Source organism: Vanacampus margaritifer, chromosome 2 (genome assembly GCF_051991255.1).
Source record: "Vanacampus margaritifer isolate UIUO_Vmar chromosome 2, RoL_Vmar_1.0, whole genome shotgun sequence".
In the NCBI taxonomy this organism is placed as follows: Eukaryota; Metazoa; Chordata; class Actinopteri; order Syngnathiformes; family Syngnathidae; genus Vanacampus; species Vanacampus margaritifer.
Genome location: NC_135433.1, coordinates 49,681,298 through 49,702,988, shown reverse-complemented (window position 1 = coordinate 49,702,988; position 21,691 = coordinate 49,681,298). Strand labels below are relative to the sequence as shown.

At 41.5% G+C, this 21,691-nt stretch overlaps 1 protein-coding gene across 2 annotated transcripts; it reads right to left on the bottom strand.

Annotated features, from left to right (window-relative positions):
* Nucleotides 1–395: 395 nt before the first annotated feature.
* On the bottom strand, nt 396–21,175 carry tnrc6bb.1 (trinucleotide repeat containing adaptor 6Bb.1). 2 transcript variants are annotated; one of them, XM_077557533.1, is made up of 21 exons: nt 20,837–21,175; nt 19,551–19,638; nt 18,223–18,244; nt 16,714–17,145; nt 13,837–16,494; nt 13,571–13,711; nt 11,508–11,692; nt 11,254–11,316; nt 10,930–11,088; nt 9,914–10,051; nt 9,335–9,514; nt 7,789–7,917; nt 7,445–7,637; nt 5,934–6,089; nt 5,584–5,658; nt 5,191–5,337; nt 3,733–3,825; nt 3,226–3,441; nt 3,058–3,128; nt 2,585–2,724; nt 396–2,341 (listed from the first exon to the last, which is right to left on the bottom strand). In XM_077557533.1, the coding sequence occupies exons 2-21, from the start codon at nt 19,605–19,607 to the stop codon at nt 1,771–1,773; spliced, it is 5,826 nt and encodes a 1,941-aa protein (XP_077413659.1). In that variant the 5' UTR covers nt 19,608–19,638; nt 20,837–21,175; the 3' UTR covers nt 396–1,770. The 2 variants fall into 2 exon arrangements, with proteins under 2 accessions (XP_077413659.1, XP_077413660.1); XM_077557534.1 differs by having other exon boundaries at nt 7,789–7,908.
* Nucleotides 21,176–21,691: the final 516 nt, after the last annotated feature.

The following is a 21,691-nucleotide window of genomic DNA, read 5'->3' as shown; positions in this document are numbered from 1 at the left end:
ATCTAATCATGTAGTCACCATGTAGGGGTTGAATATTCTTTTCCTTTCGGCTTTTCTCTTCAGGGGTCCCCACAGCTTATCAGTGGCCTCCATCTAACCCTGTACTCTGTATCCTCTGCTCTCACACCTTCGTGTCCTCTTTAACTACATCCATGTACCTCTGGTCTTCCTCTGGACCTCCTGCCTGGCATTTGGAAACTCAGCATCCTTTTGCCAATGACGCAGGTGTGAAATAGAACTGGGTTTTGTAATGCTAGGTAACGACAGTAGCTGGGGAGAGATGAGGAGCGCCCCCCCCCCCCAAAAAAAAAATCAATGAATTTACGTCACAAAGTCACTATGGTGTATTTGGCAAGTTCAAAAACAAGAATGGAATCCCAAAAGTGACTACAATACACATTGAAAACAAGCCAATACTTTATTAATATTGTTCTCATTAGTTTAAATATGTTTTCCTTTGCAAAATCTCGAAGAAAAAAAAAACACTGAACAGGAGTGTTAAAGCCTGTCTTAATTTAAAACAAATACACATCAAAACATTACAAACATATGGTAACTCTTTCTGGATTTGTAAACAACCCAAACCACCCGTCCCACCCCTCCCAGTTTGATAAGATTTGGCATTTACATTTCCCCAATATGCCTTGACCTGTTTTTCATTAAAACGTTTTTTTTCTTTAATTATTGCGGTTTGAACAAGAAAACTCCAACTCCACTAAAAACAAACAACTTCTAATAAGTGAAAAAGCATTAGTGCCAATATTCTCAACACAGTCAGCAGTACAATGAACACAAAACAATTTGTATAGACCTTCTGTATAGTAAGCAGCCTTGCCTGCATTTCTGACAGGCAGTAACATGCGCGCACACACACACACACACACACACACACACACACACACACACACAAATTAACAGTGGCGCTTTAATCCACTTGCTTGGTCTCAGTCCCACTCATACTCATGTCCATAGTGTGAATGATACGGTATCCACACATGGAGAAATGCAACAAAGCCTCAAATTAACATTTATCACTGCAACAGTAACAAACATATTCAAGAGATAATAAGAGTGCGCAAGGTAAAACAGTAGGAGGTCAGCATTTTGAAAACAAAATGACATTTTTCATAATTTCACAATTCAAAAATTAAAGCCTTACATATAAACTGGAAAAATATAAACAAACTTGACATACACAGTAAGATGCAGTTCTGTTGTCCAGAGCTGATTGCATGTGTTTGGATTAATGTATTTTTTTCCAGATGTGTGAAAACAAACTGCACTTCTCACATCCTTGTAGTAGTTTTAAGTTTTCTTATACAATGTAGGTAATGCTGTTGACAGTGCCCCTTCTTTTAAAAGGAGCAACTGAATTTGGTGTATGAATGTAAATCTGTTCAAAAGTCTTCCATTTACTAAGCACAATACAGTCTAGTCTTTCAGACAAACTGTCTTACCATTCTTATTCAGTTTTCAAGTCTAAGCAGTTGAAATCTTCATCTGTGGAAAAAAAGGCTGTATACAACTAACAGTCCCTGCGTTTATTTATATAATAGCTTAAGTCTGGCCACAAGAATGTGTGTAAGCATGTCTCACATTTCTTCTTTATGCGTGAGCACATTGATATGCAAACAATGTATATGTGTATGTACGTGTGGAACATTAATATTATGCATATCTGTAAATGTGTTGATGTGCTATCGTAAATACATAACGTATCCCAGTGTATGCAGTATCAGTGTGTCCAAACCTACAAAAGCAGAAGGCTCTTCAGATGGAATCGGCTCCACCGCCCAGCAAATCACCTGGCAACAAAGCAGCAGGACTGTCCATTTGGTGCCTCTCCTCCATTTGCGGTGACCCCCACAGACTGCTGCCATGGTATCCTGCGGCCATGCCCCCCCAAAGTCCAGACCTGCCAGATTCTGCTCCACCGACACTTCCCACCCCTCCTGCTCTATTGGCGCTCCACTGGGAAAAAATCCCCAGCCCGGGTCCTTGGGCCGAGGAGGTTTCTGAACAGCTACCTGTACCATCTAGACCCTGCCAACCAGAACCGGGGGACATGACACCACTCGGACCTACGGAACCGCTTTCCACTCCGCCGCCACTCCCATCTCCACCTGTGGTGGCGCTCGTTACTGCCCCCTCACTTCTTGGAGAGCTCGCCTCACTTTGGGTCACTACGGCGCCTGTGGCGGGTGAACCCTGCGTACCAGCAGCTGCTGACGCTCCTGTGCTAGTCGCATCAGCACCTGCAGCCTGGCAATGTGCAAAATAGTGAGCAACTTCTTCCTCACTCAAGAACTCTGCCAGGATTGTGGTGTTGCCCAGTACACACCTACAAAGAACGGAGTTGTGAGTTGTTTAACCACCAGAAACATGTTCTGGATGCCATAGCATTTATATCACGCCCAATTATAAACAATTAGACACATTTTCCCATTTACCACAGTCATGCTTTTAACAGCATTTTTTTTTTTTACCATTCTGCAATGTTGGCTTAAGAACATACTACAAACAGTAAATTCTGAGTGAGTGTACATTTATATGGTTGCATTAGTGTTGTCACAGATCAACTCACATGTGCAGTGCACCCTGGGCCTTGGCTGCCTCATGACGGCTGTTGTAGCAAATCAGAGCACTGCCCTGGGTAAGGCCAAGGTGAAAGGTCAGAAGGGGACCATGCTGCATGCAGATCGTCTTAAGCGTGGAGCCATCAATCTACAGGGAAAGAAGAATATGGCTTTAATCTAGGTATGTAGAAAGAGAAATATGAGAACAAAGGTTATCATAGTTTTAATGGTGTGTTTTTCTCTGGGTGGCGACAAAAATCATAGATGGTTTGTCCAACTTCACAATCCGATTAAAGCAAGCAGAGCAATCATTGTCCTGTCTTGTCTTGTCTTGTTTGAGAATACAGTTGAATGATGACTCAAGTTTCTGTTCTGACTCAACGAGGATTAATTTTTCATTCATCATCATTCAGCACTCTTGTCAATCAGATAATTAGTCTTTTATATTCAATTGTCTCCCTCTTTTTTGCTGCCTTCTTACTTGCGGTGTCAGGTTGCTCAACAGCAACCAGGAACTGCCTCTCGATGCCACACCATCACTCCAAGCTGTGCCTAAAAAAACAAACAAACAAAAAATGCGCCATTTAGTGAACATGACATAGTTGAATACATTTGTATTAGCTTCCAGGAGTGAGTCAAATGACAGTACCTGGCCCAAATCTCGAGTCTTGTTTAACACCACCCCCACTCCAGCCCCGGGCTATCCGTGGGCCGACACTTCCCCAAGGAGAGGGCGTGCCCTGCTTCTGATTGGTTAAACCAGGTGGGGGGCGTGGCAGCTGTGAGCTGTTGCGATTGGCCTTCCACGACTTACTTTGTCCGATGGGCTCAGGGGGCCAACTGGATTTGTATTCTGAGTACTTTGCTGGAGAGAAAGTGGAATGTTGGGGAAAATAGGGGGCAAGTTTAGCTGTGAAAAATACACCCCAGTAATGTGAGTAAAAACTATTAAAGGGGAAGCCAAGTAAAAAATAAAAATAAAAATAAACTCTTTAGAATAATATGTTGTAAAGAACATTTTTGACTTGACTTCCCCTTTAAAAAGATTTTCTTGTTTTTTATTGAATAACTTAAACACCAATTAAGTACAATGGAAGCAATTTACTGACAAAAACTAAGTTTCTGAACTACTTTTCGGGAGAACAAAAGGATTTACCTGTACCGTGTGCTTTACTGAGTGGGCTGTCTGAGGCACTGTAGGGCCAGGCACCATGTGAAGGCAGTGAGGTGTTGAGGGCAGGATTTGGCCCTATTAAAAACATTGCAAGATTATTTAGGGTTAGGCACTTTATGATGTGTGACAGTCATGATTTACCAAGACTGCATTGACTGTCTAGGGATCACCAACCTTTTAGAAACTGAGAGCTACTTTGTAGGTACTGATTAATGCAATGGGCTACAAGTTTGGTATGCACTTCTGCATTAACAAATTTGTCAAACTATTTTGGGTTAAATCATCTCAACATTGATGCACTCCACATCTTTTCTCCGCAAACATTATCATTTGGTCATGCACTACAATGCTCATCTTTGACCAGTACTTGTTTAAACATTTTTATTTTTATTTTTTAAATATTGTCAATACCAAATTTACATTGATAAATATAATTTAAAAAGGATAGCAAAAAATATATATGATGCATCTTACTGAAATGTATAGCTTTTTTTTGTAGAATAACAACACAAAAAAATAGACGCATGTCACTGGTGAGATATTTTGCCTGCGGGCTACTCATGTGGTCCTTAGGGTCTAACCGGGTACACTTTGGCCAGTGCAAAACAACAACAACAAAAAGAGGGGGGGGGGGGGGAATTAATTCTTCTTCCATTTCTTATTGAAATTCAGAATAAACGTTACCCCAAGCACAAATAAAATCAAGGTAACTTTGTAAATATAATAAGAAAAATAACAGCATAAATAAGAATACAGTCAATCCGGGAGGGGTGGGGGGCGTCGTGGGGCAGCAGGGGGGTGGGTAATCTCTGAAAAACCCGCGAAATATCAAGGCACAACCCAAGATAAACTCTGCAATGTATGAATTTTGGATCCAAATAAACATCCGTGATAAGTGAACTGCAAAGTAGCAAGGGACCACTGTATATATAGTATTCTATGGAATGGTATTAAAATCAGTCAAAGAGCATATTATATTTGATATGCTGGACCATTATTAACCAAGCCCCGTCCCATTGTTGTTGTAGCAGGATACAAGAAGCTTAGTCAAATGTTTTCTGTTACACTGTAGGGATTTCAAGAGTTCATGCACAGTTGGAAATTCCGTCTGTGACTGTGTGTAAATGCTGTCATAAAAATAAGTTACATTTGTCTCAATAGATATAAATCCCATACGTTATGGTGGTGAAAACTGAAAATATAGCAGCTCTTATTCAACTCAACACTTGCTCATTTTCGGGAGAGAACGGCGGATTTTAGTGTAAAGCATCTTATTAGTCAGTTTAAGGAGAGAGAAAGACTTCCACCCAGGCTTGAGAAAGACTGACATTTTAAGACCTTGTAATCTACTCTGCTTTCAGTATGCTTGTGTGTGCGCATGTGGGTAGCACGCTCTCTCTCTCTCTGCTGGGTTAATTAGCTCTACTTTACTCGGCATACCTATGTTGTCTCGCAATAACTGATGGTCAGAATCATTGAGGGTCGGGGGTCCCGGGGAACCAAGTACACTACTGGGGGTCATGTAGGGGTCAGATTCAGGGTCTCCGCTATTCTGCATTCCGTTCCAGGGGACACCAGGCTGGAACTCTATAATCGTAGAAGACAAACATATGATATTAATGACTTCTGCCGCTCATTTAATCCATATAAAACTTTTCCATACATAGACAGTACAAGGAAAAAGAGCACAATCATTTATTCAGTGGTAAAGCTGTACCTATATGTGTGAGTATGACATGTACAACATACAGAAGTCTTTAACTCAAATCAATCCCATTTTTATTAGCTTGTTCAACTTTTCTAAAAGGGAATAGCACCAAAAAGAATAATCACCCGGTGGCCAACTGGACGTCGAAGGCTTGTTCCCCGTTTTACTCCCAGGGGTACGGTGCCAGTGTTCTGTGGAGCCTTAAGAGAGAATACCCGAAATGTCACCACTCTGAATCTCTTACCGGAAATAAGGCGAGCCTCCTTCCACTCATTAAATGCAGTACTTAAAATGCCTTAGAAATGGTATGCGAGAGATAAATACAGCCAAATAATGTGGCTTTGTATGATTTTGATTCAAAGCATTTTCCATTTAATATGGATCATTAAAATACACTGTCAATGAGGGTGAGTTAAGACCAGATTGAGGTTTGGGAGGTGGTAAAAATTCGGTGACAAACCATCTGCTGACCTACCATTCTTGAGAAGGGATGAGTCAGGGGGAGATGGTGCTGGGGAATGTCCCTCCATCATCCATTTGAAGCGTGACTGCTGTCCTCCCATGTCCTTTATCCCCCCGATCATGGGACTGCCAACTTCCAATCCTGACAGGTTACCACCAGGGGCAAACCCTGACAACATGGAAAATGTCAACATGTTCAGGCCAAACTCAGTATATCTATCGTGGCATGTTTACCACCCAAAAATTCTGAAGCAAGAGTATGGTCATTGTCTAACGGACAGATTGATCCAAGTTAAAAACTTTATTGGTTCTGTGATCCCATTTTTAACCTGAAATCGAGGGAATATTTCCCATTGAAATAAATGGAAATTAAATTAATCCACTCTCGCCCCCAAACCAAGTTATATGTATGTTTTTTTTAAGTGTGCAGTTAAAACTAAATAATATACAATATAGGAATAAGTGAATGCACACTGTTATAAAGAAATCGAACACTTAACAAAACATCATCGCTATTTATAGCTCTTTAACTGTAGAGGAGAAGACAACCACAAAAATATCTTTACAATAATACGTTTTATGTGCCCTCACCAATCTAAACACAGCGCCCAGATTAATATTGCGTTTGGTAAATATGAATTAAACAGCAAAATCCACCCGTTTGTATCCATTTCAGGGGGCAGCCATTTTGCCACTTACTGTCAACTGAAAATGACATCACAGTTGCTCAGGGTTCAGGTAATGTCCAATCACTTCACCTGTTTTCTAAGTTTGATTATGTGACATTAACAAGCTTAGTCGTGCCACCACCTGTCTTCTTTCATAAAAAAATGGGGACATTCTGATTGAAGTGTGTTTCTTTTATAATTCATTGGTTGATTTTGGCATACTGTATTTTTTTGTCCAAAAATATATAAAGTGGTACATCACATTGTCATTTAATAGATGAATTCACATTTCTTTGGGCCAATTTATTCTTTGATTGCCTTGCTCACACTATGACCAGCGATCCTTTCTATTTATATAAGGCAAGCGCTTCTTTGGAGTTACACGGCTGATTCTGGCATCTGTGATTGGGTGGATGTGTGAACTTAAGCCTTGCGACAACATGCATGGACGGCTATTTTTGACATGTTGCTTAATTAAAGAGATTCCAAAATTCAATAAAATGCATGCATAATGTAGAATAGATTTATTATTATTATTATTAATTTTCTGACAAAAATAAATAAATATAATTTTTGGACTTTTAGGCCGTCACATCATCATTTGTTACTGGATGACTGACGATGCGGAGGTGGAATTTCCGCAAACATATGCAACAGATTTCTGCCCTGCCTCTACGCTGCAGAGGGATACAACTGAGATGCAATGATGCGTGAATATGCAAACTCCCCAAAGGAAGGTGAGAACCTCCAAACTTAGAACTAAGATGCAAATGTTCTAACCAATCATCCACCTTGCCACCTAATGCTACATCTATCAAATTAAACACAATACAAACATTTTGCCTGTTGCACTCACCAGAGTACATCCCTTGTATTTTGGAATGTGGGTCTGACACGGGGCCTCCCACTCCAGCAGGTGGATACGAGTCAACCACTGGCTGTTTCGACAGACTCCCTCCAAGGTGAGAGGGGGATAATTTTGAGCCCCCAGCTGCTACTCCACCATGTTGATGTCGTTGCTGCTGGAGAATTGCCACAATCCTGGCCAGCTGAGAATTAGTCAAATAAATCACTATCAGAAAAATAATGCTGAATTATAAAAAGTGATTGGTTATAATTAGTTGGATTGGGAACAGTTGATGCCCAGCTAATTAATGAACATTTAAGAAAACTGTATTGTGATGGAGATATAATGCTAACCTGCTGTGGGTCTGACTGCTGTCTGAGGGGCTGTGGTTGAGGGAACTTTCGCTGGTTTTGCAGAAGCTGCTGCTGTTGTTGTTGCTGCTGCTGTTGTTGCTGCTGCTGCTGTAGCAAGAGCTGACAAGCCTGTGAGTTAGCAAGCAGGTAAAGTGAGATGATGGAGCTTGCATTAGGTACCCCCGTTAATGAAAGAAAACCCCACAGTGGTGAAAGAAATACTTTGAATCTTACAAAACTAATAAAATACAATGCAGATTAACCAATGAAAATTAGACATTACTTTTGAAAAACAAACTCATGAAAGATGCTTGGACAAAAACAATGGTGCTCTTAATTTAATATTTTGTTGCACGATCTTTTCAGGCAATCAAACTGTAACTTTCAATAAAACTTCTGCACCTCCTGGCAGGCCTTTTGGCCCACTGTTGTTGTTGGGAGGGTGCTTTCTCCAGACAGCATGTTTCCGTTCCTTCCACAGATGTTGAAAAGGATTTCGATCAGGGTCATAGAAGGCTACTCCAGAATGTTCAAAGTTTTGCTCTCAGCCATTTATGGGTAATTTTAGCTTTGCTTTGGACCCTGACACTTGCGACTGATCTTTCTGACACATGCAGCACAATCATACATAGAATGCCTCTGTAGTCCTGAGATTTCTTTGTCTCCTTCACAGATTCAGGACAACCTGTGCCAGATGAAGAAAAGCAGCCCCAGAACATACTAGAGCCCCTGCCATGTTTCTTAGTTGGGAGTCAAGACAGTGTCATTTTCTAGGCATGCTTAATTTTTGCATCTTATATGCCTTGCCAAAAAGCTCCAGTTTTGTCTATAGAACATTCTCCCAGATTCATGATTTAATTGCAACAGTGGTGTCCTCCTCCTTAGTCCGCTGGTCCACGTTTACTGTGCTACACACCATGTCGTCAAACAGCACGACTACTTGTCACCCTTTAAATAGGTCAACTGACTGAGTACATATTTAAAGACATATGTGATGCCAATTAGAAGAAGCACCTTGGTTGAACATGTCCCAACTGTCAATTTTCAATCTTTTCGAAAGGTACCATCATTTTTGTCCAGGCCTGTTTCATGTTGTTTAAAAAAAAAAAATAAATTATATATATATAATTCTGCTGAACCACAGTTCAAACGCCAAGGCATGTCTGATTTTTATTATTTTTCTTCTTTTTATTATTATTAGACTACTTTTTCAGATTCAAGTTACTTCTGTGACCACCTATCATTATCAGAGCGGTACCAAAATGTTGTCAATGTGTGTACTGTGTAGGTAGGTAGAGATCTACGTAAATCTTACATTGGATACAATCAGCTTTATACTTACTGTACTTTTTGCACTTATCCACACCAAAATAACAAAAATTATGTTGGTGCATTGCAATAAACCTCATTATTGAGGTTCATACTGTAATTAGTGGGAGGAGCAATCAATTCTTATATGAAAAAATATGGACTCTATAGCTCCCACGTTGGGATGCAATAAGGCTTAAAAACAGTTCCAAATTCAATTTAAAACGTAGCCATGTACCAGATGGAATTGTTGCACGTGGGGGTAGATGTTGCTAAGCACAGCTAATTGTTGTGGGGAAATCTGGGGAGGGAACACTCCTCCACCAACACCACCAGCTGCACCAACGGAACCAACACCTACTCCTCCAACCACACTGCCACCAGGAGACGGCATCTGCTTCAGCATAGAACCCGGCACCTGCAGTAATGGGAGAGGCAACAAGTATTTGATGAAACACAAAGCTTCTTTTCGAAATTGAAACATGGGTGACAACAAAAACGACAATCGACGGTGGTGGGACGACATTACAGAATGAGGAATTCCTAAAAGCTAAAAGAGAGTTTAAAAAATGTTGCCTTGTATCGATTGCCAGTGCCAGTAGTCAGACACAAATTCATACAATTTAACTCAAAATAACCCAGTGGTTTCCAAACTTTTTGTATATGAAACTTTTCACAGCAAAATTCATCTACTTCTCTCCCCCACCTTCTTCTGTTACTCTCACTCCTCTCTTCAATCTTCTATAGTGTCACCTTTACGGCCAATAGTCAACCAACCATGATTAACACATAACAAACAAGATCAGGCATGCAGGACCTGAGCAGACAGGAATGGATGAGGCACTTGAGCTCGAAGCCCCGGAGAGGAGTTCATTGGATGCAAGCTTGGTTGGTGTATCCCTCGAGGCTGATGCATCCCTCCACCACTGCCAATATACATTCCATGGCTACCCATCTGTGGGGAGGATATAATGGAAACGGTATATTAATAGGTCAGTGGTTCCAAGCTTTTTTGGCATGTGTACCCCAAACCTTTTTGTTATACCACGAGTACCACCTCACTCGTGCGTCATTGATTCCCCAAAAGAATAGCATAACTGATTATTAAATCAAAATGATTTTGTCTCCTTTATTTTGAAACTTTAATTCTTAGGTACTGCCATCTTTTTAATTCAAGATAAAGAGAAAAATAATGATGTTTCCATGAAAATAATATATATAAAAAAATTTGATTCCAAAAAAAAGAGAAAAATAATGCCTGGGAAGAATCAAAATCAAATCGAACTGAACTCTTCCATCCATCATTTTTCTTAACGGCTTATTCCTTACAAGGGTCGCGGGGAAGCTGGGGCCTATCCCAGCTTGCTTTGGGCAGCAGGCGGGGTACACCCTGAACTGGTTGTCAGCCAATCCAGGCAAACTTAACTCTTGTGAACCGAAATCGAATCGATTCAGGAACTTAGAATTGATACACAGTCCTAATACTTTCTTTTCATCAGTCATCATGAGCTCTAATGAGACGCTTAAGTTGACACTTTTTATTAAAGTTATTTTTTGATCTGGGAAATAAATGACCCCTAGGTGAATGCATACACCTGGTTGGGAAACACTGCAATAGGTGATGCTTTTATCTGATTTTTTTTACTTCTACAACCGAAGTCAACTGATTGAAAGAATCATCACATCAATCTACAAGCTCGGCACGTCATCAAAGGACATGTGGTCCGACACGTCACGTAGTGGCCCTGAAGCCATGGCTAATGTCGAAAATGGCTAATGTCGAAACCTGCTGCTGACCTCACATTAATTTCTATAAGAAACAGGTGTTCATACTTTTTCACCATAGGCGCTCATGTCAGCAGGGCCCATGTCTTTGGAATTCGACATGCGGTAACCTCCTCCACCTCTTCCTCCCCTCCGGATGTCCCCATTGTAGTCAACCATCCCTCTCCTGTCTCCTTCCATCTTCTTATCTATGCAGGGGTCTTCACCCTGAGAATGAACAATGCAACAATGATGAAAACTACTTAGAATAGGTACTGACACATTCATAAAATTGTAGTGGGGTTACTATTGACAACTAATCCTTTGATGGCACTATGATTCTTGAGGGTTTTTGTTGCATTTGAAAATTGTACATTATACAAGGTACATTACCAGAGGGCCCATGTTTGAAAACTGTCGTGACATTGGATTCAGCCAGCTGTCTCCATTCCCACCCTTTGATAAAAAATGCAAACATTATTGTCAGTCATACAATGTAACAACATGATAGTCAATACCTCAATATCGGCTACAAAACAAACAAACCAAAAGTTTATGTGCCACATACTGAAACCACACAGCGATAGAATCACTCAATTTCTAATACTACGAGAAACCATCTACTTGCAAGCTCGACGTTTATTAACCTTCATGTTGCCTCTCCTTCCTCCATGACTCCAGCCTCCAGAGTTAAAGGAGGAAATACTTCCTTGGGAGCCGGTGCTATTCCAGATCCCAACCCCACTGTCATCTTCCTCTTCCCAGCTGGGATGACGAGAGGCCACGACTGAGCCCTCTCCCTTCACACTCCAGGTTTCCATCGACTTGGTACCTTCAATAAAACAAAATTTACTGTTTCCATGTTCTTGTATATAACAAATTTTGAAATACTGTAATTGTTGTGCAGGGTCATACATTAAGTCTTATTGGGGCAATGAAAACAAATACTGTAATTCAAGGACATGTTGACTTCATCCTATTTATTTATGAAATTGGTGAAGGCCTGGTCGGGCCAGTGTCAGAGAAGTTCGTGTGGCCCGACACAGTCAAGTAGTGGCTCCCAGTCACTGTTTAATGGGCGCAAATTTTAATTTAAATGTTTAAAATTTTATGGCTTCCAGAAAAACTGTTTGCAAACAACTTTGCAACCTTTATTGAACCATGATGAAAAAACTCTCAAGTAGGGATGGGTACCTTTCACGTATCGGTACCTGGGAATCGATGCCGGTACTGAGCAGTACCAATTTTCGGTACTTTGCTCTGTTGTTTGTGGTAATAAATGTTAATTTATTTAACAATAAAATAACAACATTCATTCTAACAGTTAATTTTCATTAAATAAATAAATAATAAAATATAAATAAATAAATTTAAAACAAATGAGCTAGAGAGGATGGAGTAAAAAATAGTTTTTTTTTCAATGAACAACATAAAGAACGAAGTTAAGCAGTAATACAAGGCCAGACGATATGTTGGGTTTGTTGTGCAGTTGTTTTTCAAGAACATGCCTGCCGCACGTAGCGCGATGAATTTGAACCCACCTTGGAGTGAAATCTAGCAAAAAAATGACAGTTGGAAAAAGAAGCCAACGACAATAAAGAGAAGAATTGGTAGAAAACTAATTTTAATGTACTTGACGTGGTACGTAATGCTTGCTATATTTTGGCTACAAGATTTCGCAATTTTACCCATATAAAATTTTAAATATTGTCACCGGTAAGTATCGTTCTAAAACACAATTAAAAATATATTGTAACGATGGTAAAGCCGTACACCTTCCAGCATGCTTCAATTCAGTGGGTGAAGACGGACCACTGCCGCGTCGGCACAGGGCACAGGCGGGCGACGCGGGGGCTGGGGACAACCCAGCCGTAGCTCAGCGTCAGCATCGAAAAGTCCACGCACCACGTGTGGGCCACCATGCTCAACCAAAGCTTGCTAGGAAGTGTGAAGCGTCACCCTCGCTAGCCAACAACCACCACCTAGAAAAAGACCGACCAAGCGCCACTAAACTGCAAACTTCCGAAAGAAAACATTAATAACTTAGCAACTTGAAAATTATCCACGGTACACGAATGGTGAATGACGTTTATATCCCCCGTCAAGCAACAAGCCTCACATCTCGCTAGTGCCGTTTCTATCTCCTACTGTCCGACGCACTGGCAGACTGTCACTTTATAAACAAACTCCTTATGGTTTTAGAAACCAAACTTAATTGCTAAAGAGTTTGCCGACATTTTGTCTAATTTTTCTGAGGCGATGCGTCTTCTGTCTTCATCCACTTCCACTCTCTGGGTGCAGAAGGCACTCTTGGCACCAACGGAAAGACTTGTTATTTCTTGACCACAGTTGTACTGGCCAGGTCTCAACCGCTCTTAATGAAAAATCCTGAGTCCACCCAGTCCCAGACCAAGACAAAACCGAGTAAAAAATATGTTTGATTCCGAAACAAGGCCGAGACGCTAAAAAAAGTGGTCTTGAGACCAAGACTGATCTCAAGAAGTACAACACTAGCTGCAGACAGGTTTACTGAAAAATGGTTACCATGGTTAAACAGCATTAGAAAAGATCCTGATTTGTACAAACCTGATTTCTAAAACCTCCTTTTATAAACTTCCTTAAGTGGACTACGTGCTAAGCTATAAAACATATTTTGATTAAAGATTGAAAACTTACTATGAATGATAATATGTGATCTTCTTTCACTTACTTTTACCAGGGTTGGGTGACAGGTTGCCCCAGCCAGATATTTTTGGATCATCTGAATCACCCCATCCTGATGTTGTATCAGACGTCTGGTTCCAGGCACCTGAACCATTATCAAGAGATTGGGTACCACCTCCCCACATACCTGGAACAGGAGATTTATGAAAATGAACATTCAAATTTACAATGAACAATACCAATTCAAGCATTCACTTCAAAAAACAAGAAGATGAAATGCAAATCTGCTTTCACAAAAATAATACTACTTACCAACTACAGCCTTTCCAGAGTTAGTATCCCTGTGTTGCAAGCCCTGCTGTCGTCGAGGTGGCTGCGGTGCTGAAGCCTGCTGACTGTGGCTTTCACTAGATGGAGCTTGATTTTTGTCCCACAAGTTCACATTTTTGCTATTGTAGTTGGTGGGATCTCCCCAGGCTGAGGTCCCATCGTCAATTTCCATTTTATGACTGGAAGACTGAGGAGACGGTTCATCCCAGCCACTGGGTTCCACAGAGTCATCACCAGAAATTTGGGGAATTGGGCCAGATATCCAGCCCGTGCTTTGGTTCTGATTCTTGGATGGGGGAATCCCACTTCCAACATTTGGCCGGCTGTCCCAACCTCCTTGTAAAGTTCCTCCTGATGGGTGCTGCTGATTTTGGGTTTTCACTGTGGCCACTTGGTTGTTTGGTGTCGGTGCTGCTGTGTGGTGCTTGGAACATCCCCAGTCGTGGGGCGACTTAACCACATCTCCTCCTCCCCATCCGCCCCGTTGAGATGCACCTTCATCTGGGTTAACCCAAGAAGATCCTTCTTCAGAGCTGCTTGCACCTCTGATTCGTCCCTCTCTCCACCCACCTACAGGCTTGGACTCACTCTGGCTCCAGTCTCCCCAACCACCTACCCTCCCTGATTCAGACCCCTTCCATCCCCCTTTCCCTTTATCTTCTGGGCCTAAAGGCCACCCACTGCTCTGTTCTCCTTTGTCCCTCCAATTTCCTCCTCTGTGTTCCCCCCAGTGGTGTTCTTCACCCCATCCTTTTCCCTGGTTCTCAGGAGGAGGATCACCCCAACTTCGAGCCGTGTTTCCCTGACTTCCCTCCATATCCGGATTTCTTGGCTTCTGTATAATGCCATCAGACATGTGAGAACCACAAGTAACTTGTAAAGCACCGCCATCCCATGAGTCCCTCAATGAAGAAGGGCCAGAGTTCACGCTGTCAGCGTGGCTGCTGACAGACTCATTGTTAGTATTTACCCTTGAAGTAGAGAGGAACCCCGAACTGCGACTATTGTCGTGCATTGTTCCTGATGAGAATGCGGAAGATGGCATTTTTTCATTTCGATTTCCTACTCGTTTAGTGGTGTTTAGATCCCAGGCCACGTTCTGACGAATCTGGGTCTGGCCCCAACCCGTGTTGGACAGAACCCTGGGATCCAGGTCAGATCGATTGAGCATGCCAAGTAAGGCCACTTCAGCATCGGAGCTCTGATGGGAGAGGGCAGGCACAGACTGTATTCCATCCATTTTCTGCCCATTAGCACTCTCTTCTCTATCATTTTCTGTTCCATCTCCACTAAAGGAGACGGGTCCTTCACCATCTGTGCCTTGTTCTTGTTCTTCTGCCACACCACCACTTTCTATCCCTTTTTGATTGTCCCAAGCATTTTCCACTGCTGCAAACTTTGGTGACGCAGATTCCGGCAAAGCACTTCCACTGCCACCTTCACTGGCTCCACACCTACTGTTGTTGTCGCTCCCGCAAACTCCTGTTGCACTTGCTATTGCTAAATTATTTGAACTTACACATTCGTCTGTGTCTACACACTCCACTTCTGAGCTCCGGTCTTTCCACTCTCCCTGAGATACCTTTTGGATATTTCCACTATCAGCCCTTCCTCTTCCCCACCCTGTATTATCACCCTGGTTACCAAAACCCCCCAGATTATCATCATGTTCATGGATCCCAGTCTCCCCTCCACCCCATTGAGCTTCCTGTGAAGCACCTGTTCTTGGAGCATAGGGCACTGCAGTTAAGGGTTTCCAAGAGGAAGACAAAGGACCCAATTTATTCACACTCCCTTCTCCTTCCGCATCAGACTCAGTTTCTCTCTTGTTAACATCTTGATTTGGTCCTGGTCCCACTCCCTGGGCTCTTTCACCTGAACCCAGCTCTTGCCCTGGGTTTCCCAAGGGATGTGTTTGTTCTGTACTCTTGTCTAATTCTGCCATCTCAGTGTGCTCGTGAAGGAGAGAGGTGGTGCTGACAGGAAGTGAGGACAAATGTAGAGAAGTAGCTGAAGTCAATGTCTTCTCCGGCACTAGGGCTGGCCAGGCAGAGGGGTTCACATCAGGGTTTAAAATGGCACCAGGGAGACTGCTGTTGCCATCTGCAGGACTCTCTTGAGGTCCATGTAGAAGATGGGAGACTTTGGAATTATAAAATGCTGCTGATCCCAATCCTGCTTCCACCTGATGCGAAGTGGAGGCGCTCCATATGACACCACTTGTCTGAACACATTCATTTTGTGATGAAAAAGAGGAAAGAGGAGAAGAAAAAGGCGGGGAGGGATTGTCCTCTTTCCCTACACCTCCTTCCACTGTTCCTCCTATCTGCTGGAGGTTCATCTCACGACATGAGGCACTACTGTTTTTGTTACTAGGGCCGTCTTGCTCCTGCACGCCTCCTCCAGAGCCTTCAGAACTTAATTTGGCTGTGCCTTGGATGCTCGGCCAGCTGTCCAGATCAGTCCCATCCACAATGATCTTGTCACAACCCTGAGAGGAGGACAGGCTGACAGATCCTGCCCCCCATGTGGAATTTGCATAAGTTGAATTGGTAGAAGATGAAGATAACGACAGAGCAGTGACACATAATGAGGATGTGGTGTTGGGTGGTGAAGGAGAGGATGAACCCAAGTTCAAATCTAGATGAAAAAAGACAAGTGTACCAACAAGTATTGAGCAGAAGTTAGTATTAGTATGCGCATGGCATTTTATAGTGTTTAACTTTAGTTCATCATATCTACTACTTCATTGATATTGTTTAGATCAATGGTTAAAAAAAAAGGGAAATATTAATGGGACAAATCCATGGGCTTCAGTATACTGCATATTCAAATTATTACTCTTTCTGTGAAACCTACCTGTGTCTGTGTTTGCATTGGAGTTATCTGCTTCTTTCGAGGCAAGAGGTGATGTGGCACCCCAGCCACCGCCAACCCCAGCCCCACCAGTGCTCTCATCTCCCCCACCACCCCCAAGCAGCATGGAGGACAGTGGAGGCTGCCCCCTCTTCAGTAGCACTTTGTGGTCCTGCTGGCAGCGAAATCTTGGTGGAACGTCTCTGGACATGTATCGCTGCTGCTGGGAAGTTTGGTTTCCAGAAACGGAGGAGGGCTGTCCGTTGGCCACAGCAGTCCGCTGCTTTGCATTGTTCCCACCACCAGGAGGAACTGGTGCCGAAAGCCCAGTGGCACTAGAACTTGGGGACGAGGGGTCAACAGGGCTAGGGCTGGGGAAGACTGAGGCTGGGGTGGTGGGTTGCTGGGAACAGGAAGGCTTGGTTGACTCTGGCACTGGAAAAATAAAGAGTACCACAGGGTAAGTGCCAACATGTCAACAAATCACTACGGTACTTCAGCAACGATTAAAAGGGTGCCATGCATTTTGCAATGTTCAGCGCAATAACCGCTGTGACTGGACTTTCTTGTCATATGGAAAGCAATGTTAAATAAACATGCCAAGTTGCTTTTTTGAAAAAGAAAAAAAGCCTGTAGATTGGAAAATGTTCTTCTTATATAGCTACCAAATGCCTAACTTGACAACCAAGTTGGTCATTACCTGTTTCCTCAGCACAGGTGATGTCATCTTGAGTCGACAGCAAGTGGCAAAATTGGTTATTAAAGGTATTAATTGTTCATGAAAAATAATGAAGTTATCAAATATCACTTTTTACTCCTGAAAATAGCTCAATGAATCAAGTATCCCTTTAAAACGCAAGGTGACGCCCATGGCATGCTTTCGTAATACGGACCTTGTTCTGCGTCAAAGACACCGAGTGCGAACCCAGCGAGATTAACATTAATGTACCTTACAAACACCGTTTTTCCATTAGCCCCAAACAGACCCACATCCTACCACTCTGCTGAGCCCCGGCACCACACTGCACGGCCTCCGTTGATTTTCCACTACAACAGGCGCGGGATCATCTGAACTGTGCAAGCCTGGGCACTCGCAGCGTGTGGGGTTCTGCAGTAACATTTCATGAGTGGCGCGTCTCGGATTCGATATATGAACTGCCGGTGCATGATGTGCCGATGTTGCAAAGTAAAGCCCATTAAATTCACAGAAGCTTTCACATATAGAAGAAAAATCAATTTGGGGGTTTAAGCCAACGAAACACAGCCGCCCGCTGGCTGGCCGCCGTCAAGGCAAAAAATACAATACATACATGGTTCTGAGAAGCGGTTCTATTGTAGCCGTTTGGCCCCGAAAAAAATCGAATGGAAAAGCGACCACTAAAGGCCAAACAAAACCATCTAAGTGTGGAAATTGGTTCATGGTAAAGTGCCTTAAGGTAACATTAGCCCTGCAGAGGTCTAGGTCTATTAGAGTCATGATAAAAAAAACAACTTAAAAACAGTTATATTTACCTTTGATGTTCTGTTCTGGGACCTAAAGAAAAAACAGCAAATGGGTCAGATATTAAGCAAGCATGAAACTTTCCAATTTATAACAAAAGGCAATATAAAAATGTGTGTTGTACAGTGGACATAAAAAGTCAAGAGACCTTAGTTCAAGCGGCAGGTTGTTGTGATATGATTAAGTTCAACTGTTCTAGTAGGGTGTTACTGACAATTATTGCTTTTTAGAAGCCTGAAGGTTTTGTGCAAATGCTGACTGTATTTTGAACAGTTCATAGTTCTCTTCGTCTTGACTAAGGCCCCAATTGCAGCTGAAGAAAAACATGATGCTTCTCTGTAGCAAAGATGTTCTTTTTGGAGTTGAGCAGTGTTTGAGACAAACATACCTTTTCAAATTCTGGACAAAAATTTCAATCTTGGTTTTAACCCACCATGACACATTTTTCTATGTACATTTGAGGAAATTTCAAGTGCGTTTTTGTAAAAAAAAAAAAAAAGAAGAAGAAAAGGCTTTTGTCTTACTATCCTAACCAATAGACCGGACATATCAAGAAGACAGGAGATTGTTGTCTTATGTTCTTAACATTAATTGCCAGAAATGACGCTCCTTCAGTGTTGCCATCGGCCTCTTTGCTGCCTCCCTCACCAGTTTTCTTCTTATCTTTTTATTAGTTGTGGAAGGACGTCAAGTTATAGATAATGTCACAGTTTTGCCATAATTATTTTACTTGATAATGATCTCTACTTTGTTCCGTGGTACATTTAAATGCCTTGTAAATTGTTTTGTATTTTTCCTGATTGATACATTTTAAACAATGAGATCGCTCTGACTGATACCGTCAACACTTTCTGTGAACAATGGCTCATGCTGTAAAACGGGACAAAAAAATGTCAGAAAAAAAGCCTACTAGAAGAGCTTCCAGTTTTAGGATGTTAATCAGAGGCACTTCAAATGGTGGTAGGTTTGCGTTGAAAATTTAACATGAGTTTGAATGTGACTGGTTAATTCTGAACACAACATGGTGTGAACACATTTGCAACCCTTAACTTCTTTATTTTTTTACTTCTCTTAAAATTTTCAATTGAGTTGTACAGCCTAGATCACATTAATGGAAAAAAAAGTTTTAAACGGTTTATCCTTGTCTTATCTATTACATCTCAAAACGCTGACATTTGAACAGTGGTGTGTACACTTTTTATATCCACAGTAAGACTTCAACAGCTTCATGATCCAACCCATAATATTACTCTATTAAATGCTGGTCACATACATTTGATAATGAGACGGTAAACTAAAAACCTTAAGAAAAGCAATGCAAAACCATGTCACTGTTCACCTTCTGAGAACCTTCCTTTTTCTTTTTGTCGTCTTTCTTCTTTTTCTTGTCTTCCATTAACTGCTTTTCCCTTTCCTGATTCTCCTGTCTGTGAAGAGAACATAGTACACATAGAAATTTATTTACCACGAAACGTCTATCAGATATATATTAGGGGTGTGAAGTGCCTAGTACCTGGTGATTCGTATCACGATTGATTATGAAGAAAAGTATTAAACACGATTAATTTGGTAATAATTGAAATCACGACTAGAACAATCATTTGTTTTTTGGTACTAAACAAGAAAATGTTTTGACATTTAAAAAATATTAAGAGAAATACATTTTTTTGAAACACTATAGTTATGCAGGTTCCTTTTGGACCAAACAAGATTTATTAAATTAGTCATTTTAAAATAAAAAAGGTACAAATATATAAATTTAAACAACTGAAAATTAGTACTAATAACATTTCATTTTTGTTTATCACTATGCCGATTTTGTAATTGAGGAGTGTAATAACTGAAATTGTAATTGAAATTCAATTAATTGCACAGCCCTACTTTGAACATGTAAAAGAGCAGCACTATGTTACAAAAAGATGTATATGCTTACAAAGGCTACTTTTGAACAATACATTTTTTTTATTCTTAAAATGCTAATATTAGGGAGACAATAGTTGAGAACCACATGCAATGAAGCACCCGGCAATGGAAATGCAATACAGTATCCAGATTATGTATGGTACTTATGACCTACAGCATAATACATTAGAAAATCAACAAATATACAAACACATGCTATGAACACGGTCACGTTTGTGTACAATGTAACGTTTAGTAAGGACACTCGGGCCATCACAACCGCAGCAACTAGTTGACCTACGAGGCGAGCTGCTGCACGGACGCAGTGGCCGGAAAAGCCCGGGGGCGAAGAGTGGGTCATGACCGTCAGACACAGCTACACCCGAAGGTCCAGCCAGCACGTCAAGTCAATAAACCCGTTACTCACAAACTGTGCGCCCTTTTTGACCTAATTTACATTCAAAATACCCTTAGGGTCACAAAAATACACGCATTAATTACAGCCAGCGCATACTAGTATCCAGCTGTACACTTAATTGTCAATATTACGATATGCCACTTAATAATAACTATGTTTACGATACACTTGCGTTGCATTGCAACGCAATCGAGCGGACTCCAAAATGCCTTTGACATGCGTAAAACCGCGGAGGCAACGAGTACACAAACGACGAACAATGCTAAAAATAAAAATAAACGATATTAGTCGAAATGTTGACTCACCTCGGGAATCACATCGGAAATAAAGTGCGTCCCGTACAAAATATGGTCGCAGACCTACGGGCTAGCTAGGTAAACTAGCTTAGCGAGCTAGTTCTTCGAGGCTTTCAAGGCTAAGTTGGATAAGAAATGACATCACCGAAACGTGAATCGTTGGAAGGCTAGTATCCTTTTGCACGACTGTAGTTCTCAGGCTGTAAACAAAGCACACATAATAACCCACAGGTGAGTGACAGACGCTGTAAGATCTGTTAGTTTACTATCGGCCATTTTGCTTCTGTGTGGACTGTGGAGGTTTAGCCAAGCAGCATAACATTTCACTGGCTGGTTGTTGATCACCGAGGGGAGGAGAGATTGGCGCGTTGATACCGTCCACCAGAGGGAGATGTCATAAAATTTGGGTAAACAACAGCGGCGTACCATAAGACAATTTAAAAACCGCTTGAAAAACGGATCATTGACCTCATGTATTTTATCTTATATTTTCATGCATAGCTGGCTCACCTTTTAGTTAATATAGGCAAACGCTAATCAGAAAAAGTTCCCCTTATTGTTAACATAAACAAATAAAATGATACATTAAGATCAACAATGTGAAAATTGAAAGGCTAACACAGAATCGCATATAACGCCATGTCTAATTAATATGAACAATAATAATACAAAAATACCATATCAAATAAAACAGTAATGAAATCAGTATCAGTTATAAGCTACGGCCTTCTTCTTTTTCAAGACCAGTGTACTGCTGCTAACTTTCTTCTGAGCAATTAGCTTTAAAATGGTGCGTAAATAAGTAAATAAACAGCTTACATTTCTGTCGCTCGACGAAATGAAGGTGTTTAACTGATTTTATTT